The sequence below is a fragment of the Camelina sativa genome, chromosome 8 (assembly GCF_000633955.1).
Source record: "Camelina sativa cultivar DH55 chromosome 8, Cs, whole genome shotgun sequence".
Classification (NCBI taxonomy): Eukaryota; Viridiplantae; Streptophyta; class Magnoliopsida; order Brassicales; family Brassicaceae; genus Camelina; species Camelina sativa.
The window spans coordinates 5,470,963-5,476,922 of NC_025692.1; the positions used below are offsets into that span (position 1 = coordinate 5,470,963).

The window sequence follows — 5,960 nt, forward strand, 5'->3', positions numbered from 1 at the left end:
TGATTGTGATCTTTTAATTTATGAATATTGCTGGATGCATGCAGGAATGAGACAAGGAGCAACGCATGGAGGTTGTGCAGTGTAACTCAAGTAGAAGAGGCAAAATGTGTGATGAAGTTGCTTCCAATATGGCTATGCACTATAATCTACTCAGTGATCTTTACACAAATGGCGTCTTTGTTTGTGGAGCAAGGTGATGTGATGGATGCATTTATAGGGAAATTTCACATCCCTGCGGCGAGCATGTCGGTCTTCGACATATTCAGCGTCTTTCTATCAACAGGACTCTACCGCCACGTCATATTCCCATACGTGAGACCCACGGAGCTTATGAGGATGGGGATAGGGCTGATCATAGGGATAATGGCAATGGTGGCTGCGGGGTTAACAGAGATCCAACGGCTGAAACGAATAGTCCCGGGGCAAAAAGAGAGTGAGCTCTCAATTTTATGGCAAATCCCACAGTACGTGCTTGTGGGAGCTAGTGAGGTGTTCATGTACGTTGGACAGTTAGAGTTCTTTAACGGACAAGCACCAGACGGGTTAAAGAACTTAGGAAGCTCGTTGTGTATGGCTTCGATGGCATTAGGTAACTACGTGAGCAGTTTGATGGTTAATATTGTTATGGCTATAACCAAGAGAGGTGAGCATAGCCTCGGATGGATACCGGAAAATCTAAACGAAGGTCATATGGATCGGTTCTATTTTCTGATTGCCGCATTAGCTGCTATTGATTTCGTGGTTTATTTGATCTTTGCAAAGTGGTACCAACCCATAAGCCATGATGAAGATAGCATCAAGGGAGGTTCTGGTGGTAACCTTAAGACTGTTTCTGAGTTGGAACAAGTTTGATTTTCTTTTGTTTTGTGTTTTAGATTTCAATTTTTAGCCATATCTCATCTTTTGAGATGTTTCTTTTTTGGTAGAAGACTATCTTTGTTAGTTTTTAGAAATTCAAGTGCTTGTTAGGGTCATAATACTAAAGCAGAGCATAATAAAATTAGGTAGTAGTTGTTGAAAAATCTTCCAATTCCTTTGCGTTATTAAAAAAAAAACCTAGTCCTTTGATAGTTTTAATTTTGATATTCACAATATTTCTTATAATTAAGGAGTTGAATAAAAATGAATTTTATTATTTATGAATCATATGTTACATTCTATTCTTATAAATTTAATTAGCTATATTTGGTTTAAGTGTACTCAAGTTTAGGTCGCTGTCGGTTTAACAGTACCCTATTATTGTTCGAGTGTTGGTCCAATTTCATTCGAAGTTAAATCAATTTGGTTCACGACAACAAAAATACAGAGAAAAGGCTAAGACAAAGATAACCAGAAAAAAAAAAGAATTAAAGCATATCTAGTGGAAAATAGTAACCAAACACTAAAAAGCAAGAATTAAGGTTGAACATAGTACCTTTTAGCAAAGGATGTTAAAAAGTAGATAAGAGAAATTAGCTAGCTAGGGAGAGAACAAGGTGGCATAAATTTCTAAGAAGACTTGGACAATAACTTTGTGGTGTTGACGAGAGTTTAACGACAAAAAACACTGAAGAAGCTTTTGTAGCTCAGCCGCTGCAAAGATCTGTCTCTCAACAATCATCTCCACCATCGACGTCCTGAAATCTTCGTATGGATCCTTTGACTTCTTCACCACCGCAAAACTCTCTGCCTTCGAAGAAGTGTCCGAGGAGAAGCTTCTGGAAGAAAAGAGAGTTTCTGATGAATCATCATCACTTTCTTCTTCTTTGTCTCCTTCGTCTTCTTCCTCTTCCTCGCTACAAGACCAGTACCAAGACCCGGTTGACTTAAAACGTGAGGCGAAGAGAGGATCAGAACCAAACTGTGATGATCTTTGCTTCCTGTTTGTCTTGACCTTCTTCCTTAAATCTCGAAACGAACGGCTCTCTTCGTAGAAAGGGTTTGGTGGGAATATCGATGATGACGCATAATGAGGGCTAGAGAAAGCATGATGATGATGACTCTTTGGTCTTGGAGTTTTGGACGTTTTAGCTTCGGTAACGAAGAACCTCTCGGAAGACGTGGCTTGACTTGTAACAGCACTAGTCTCAACGACGTCGTATAGATCTCGTGGTCGGCAAGAGTTTAGAGATGACCGGACCATTCTTGAAACCCGGAGCTTCATTCTTTTCTCCATGTGGTTTAGCTAGAGAATCTCGATGGAGAGAGAGAGAGAGAGAGAGAGAGAGAGAGAGAGATGGGTATATGGGACTATGGACTATTGAAGAAGAAGAAGAAGTAAATGACGTATTAAAAGTAGTGTCTCTCCCCATACTACAAAGACTTTTAAGGGAAGGGAGAGATAAATTCTCTGTTCTGTTTCTTGTACTGGCTTTTCATATTTCGTAATATTTATGATAATTTAATGATTACAACTTTTTACGTTTACTCTTTCTGCAATGTCTTTTGTCATTTCACTGTCGTCGTTATCTTAAACTATTCGAATTGCTGACACAAAAATTAACCATTGGAATTTCCTTGTTGCTTTTTTCTTTCTGTATTTTATTTTAGGTATAGACACTTCACACACTTGACCTTTAGCTTCCTCGTTTTTTTCTTCACCAATTTTAAAATTATTTATTTTGAATATTTGACAATTAAGTGTTTTGTAATGTTTGTCATCTAGTAAGTAAAAAATTCTTTATAAGTTTATTTTTTATAACAGTCAGTTCTCTTTAGCTCTTTTCGAATTCCTCATCATCAGGAAATTTAAAAATGTATAGAGGAGAGAGTTGGGTTGTAAATCCTCTTCTGTTTGGAAGACGTCACTTTATCATTGTAACGTAAAGGATTTTGCATTGTACCCATAAAACTACTACTAAAGTCAATCTTTCGTTAACGTTACAAAATTCGTAATACAATTTATTTTAACAATATAATTGCCTAATTGAAACTTAAGTCTCCCCGGAATTCGTGCATTAGTTCTGGAGAATTTTTTCAAAAAGCAACTTAATTCGAATTAAATGATTGAAAATGACAATTACACAAAAAGGCAGTACTGCACGACGATCACTAAAAGTCAAATTTTATGTGCATAAAATAAAACAAGTAACATTGACTTTTTAATACATAAAAAGGTGAAAACATTTATCAATAAAAAAAAATTCCAAAAATTGCTAATAATATGTATTTTAAATATGATCATTAATCAAATTGTATATTAAGTCTTAACTTATTGTATATTTTCGGTTCAAAAATGCCTATGTAATTAATCTAATCATTTTAAAATGATTTTCAATAATTTTAATTTATGTTAAGTGATTTTAATATTGTGCCCTGCATCCACAGTGGAGCCCTCCCATGCATATATAATCCCACTATGAAGAAGATGGGGATCGAACCCCAATGATGACAGGTAAACCTGGCCAAAGTGGAGGGAGGACCACTACCCTCCCTATGTAGCCTCTTCAAATTAGCATGATTTTAATCTTTAGCTGCTAGACCAAACTTTCTATTTTGTAATTTTAAGCACAAATGATATATATTTTATTTTCTTATAGAGGAGGAATTATATAGGTCAGATGTTTGGTAGTGAATGTGTGCGTATTGGCTAATCTAATTTCCCTTTTTACGTAAAATAGTAAGGTTATATAGCCTTATGGGTGCGGTGGCTGGTTGGGGACCATATCAGCCTCTTCCTGTATTTGAATTTCAAATTTAATTACACTAATTTTGGGTTATCTATGTATGATGTATTTCACATAATTTTTTTTTTATATATTTATTTTCTAATAAGAAGAATCACTTGCTCAAAAAAAAACTATTTATTACTTGTTATAGGATATGATCACATGATGGCTAATAGACGTTAAGGATAAAAACAAAATTTAAATCATAAACTCCTGGATAATTCTGATAAGTAGTTTTGAAATTGTAATTCTTTGAATTATATAATGTTGTATTATATAATTTCTTCCTACTTTTTTTGCTTTTTAGAAGTGAACTTTCTAGAAATTGATTTCCTAAAACAAAATTGCCAGCTTTGGAATCGAAGGTGAGACTACATTCTGTGGTGGTCAGTGTAAATCAACACAAGAAAAAATAGACTGGACCAAGACAACGGCTACATGCTAGGCTAACCGATTCGACCCAGATGCTCTTCTTCGTCTACGCCTCCTCTGCCGGATTCTCCATATACTTAGTAGCACTAGAACTCCTACAACACACAACCGGAATAATCAGAAATGTTTTAATAGCCTTTTTACGAAACAAGAATCATATTTTGATCATGCGATAAAAGATTAAGATGACTAAAGAATAAAGATGTTCAAAAAGGTTCGTTAATTACCACTAGCTGCAACACCAGCAGGTACGATCCACCGAGTAGCTACTAGAAATGGCACGTCAATCTGCAAATATGAGAGCAAAATAATATAAAAATTTTGGTCCTTCCAAAATTCTATTAGTTAACCAGAAGGTAAAATGAGTTACCTCGTCTTTATTGAATAGGCCTCCAAGATACTTGCTTCTGTGAGAATTAAGCTCACCTCCTTCCTTGGCTGGTCTCCAACGTGTTGGTCTTGTATTCTCCACTGTAGAATTCAAGCCTCGACCCAAATCAATGCCACGATATCCTGGCAATCTACGGTTCCTTCCTCCGACATGTAAATTATATCCTTTAGTCCCCCATACTTCATATCTGGAGTCACTCTCACAGATTAGCTCCTTTCCGATCACAGAAGAGTATGTTGAAAAATTTACATCAGTTCTTCGGGATGGCAGTTGTTTATCGTCTACGGTTACGGGAGAATATCTCTTCACAAATTTTGAGAAAAGTACAGGGTCTTTGATATTTGAACTGCTAAAATCTAGCATTTTCTTCAGGAGCCAGTAGCAGTTGGTGACCATATGGCTACTGTCCAGGCAATTTGAGTCTCCATAAACACCAACTCGACCTTCGCCAATCTCCAAAAGCCCAAGAACAGCAGGGTCTTCCTGTAAACAGAGCCGCATTATCACAAAAAAACCACTGCAATTCAATTACAAAAATTTGCAAGACACAATTTGTATCTCATTACCTTCAATGAACCAGTTTGCAGTAGATTCTGTGTAGCACCACTCTCAGAGCTGTCCAGTAAAGGAAAAGTGTGCAAAAACCCACCAGCAGGAAACCTGACTATATTTGTTCCAGAAGCATATCGACTCTGCTCACCATCAATACTGAAATCCCCATTGAGAATTTTGTCTCCAAACGCAATCCCAAACGCTGCGAGAAGGTTATTAAGTGCAGGGATATTTGCACCTCCAGTGACTGGAGTCCACCAACTGCGCGTGTTATCATCAAAGAATCTCATCTTCACCATAGTATCAACATTATACCACTCAGCAAACACAACCAGACCCAGTCCTGCATTTATAACGTCATCTCTGAGCTTTTCAATTTCTTCTGGAAAGTAATCATCTTCGAGGTCAACCATCAATAGAGTTCCATATTGCTGAGCATCGAAACATGTAAGGGGCGAACCAAGAGTCTCTATATAGTACCCAGCATCACGTAACATATTGTACATGATGTGAAAGTTTGTATGCAGGTGATCGCCATGCCAATCAAGAATGTCATTGCGGACATCCAAAGAGTCTCTTGGAATATAACCTGGAGGATATTTTATGCTGTGAAATTGATCCCACAAAATACGTTTGGCTCGTGGTGGAGTGGGAATCACTTTCAGTTTCAACTGAAGAGAACACGTACTTCTTCTAGGCCCACTTTCTCCAGGGGACGCTGGGCTATAGATTTTCAAAGTTACATTTCCCTCTATTTCACCTGCGAACTGTGCACCTTCTTCCTTGATCTGCATGTGTAAAGCTAGATAACCAGTCCAGGGCCATATGATATCTGGGTACTTAAAGTGAATGCTCAACAGATTTCCTTCCTCGTTTGCAGGATGCCATGTTGGTGGACTTTCAATATAGCCTATGACACCCATACCATTTAGAATTGT

General features: G+C 37.2%; 3 protein-coding genes across 4 annotated transcripts in view; 1 reads left to right on the forward strand and 2 right to left on the reverse strand.

The window, feature by feature from the left end:
• LOC104706299 (protein NRT1/ PTR FAMILY 7.1) overlaps positions 1-998 on the forward strand; it is a 3,779-nt gene extending 2,781 nt beyond the window's left edge. The window contains exon 5 of the mRNA XM_019229109.1: positions 45-998. Within this exon, the coding sequence (XP_019084654.1) occupies positions 45-852 (808 nt within the window). The 3' untranslated portion in view covers positions 853-998. The remainder of the gene's footprint in view (positions 1-44) is intronic.
• Positions 1,291-2,324, reverse strand: LOC104706300 (transcription repressor OFP8). The gene has a single exon (XM_010422474.2). It carries the CDS (start codon positions 2,153-2,155, stop codon positions 1,460-1,462), a length of 696 nt encoding a protein of 231 aa, XP_010420776.1. The 5' UTR covers positions 2,156-2,324; the 3' UTR covers positions 1,291-1,459.
• LOC104706301 (subtilisin-like protease SBT6.1) overlaps positions 3,879-5,960 on the reverse strand; it is a 5,566-nt gene continuing 3,484 nt past the window's right edge. Inside the window, exons 8-11 of one of the 2 annotated variants that reach the window (XM_010422476.2) lie at positions 5,037-5,947; positions 4,450-4,953; positions 4,307-4,367; positions 3,879-4,174 (exon numbers count right to left, since the gene is read on the reverse strand). In XM_010422476.2, the coding sequence (XP_010420778.1) occupies positions 4,089-4,174; positions 4,307-4,367; positions 4,450-4,953; positions 5,037-5,947 (1,562 nt within the window). In that variant the 3' untranslated portion in view covers positions 3,879-4,088. The remainder of the gene's footprint in view (positions 4,175-4,306; positions 4,368-4,449; positions 4,954-5,036; positions 5,948-5,960) is intronic. The other variant, XM_010422477.2, reaches the window with a different exon arrangement.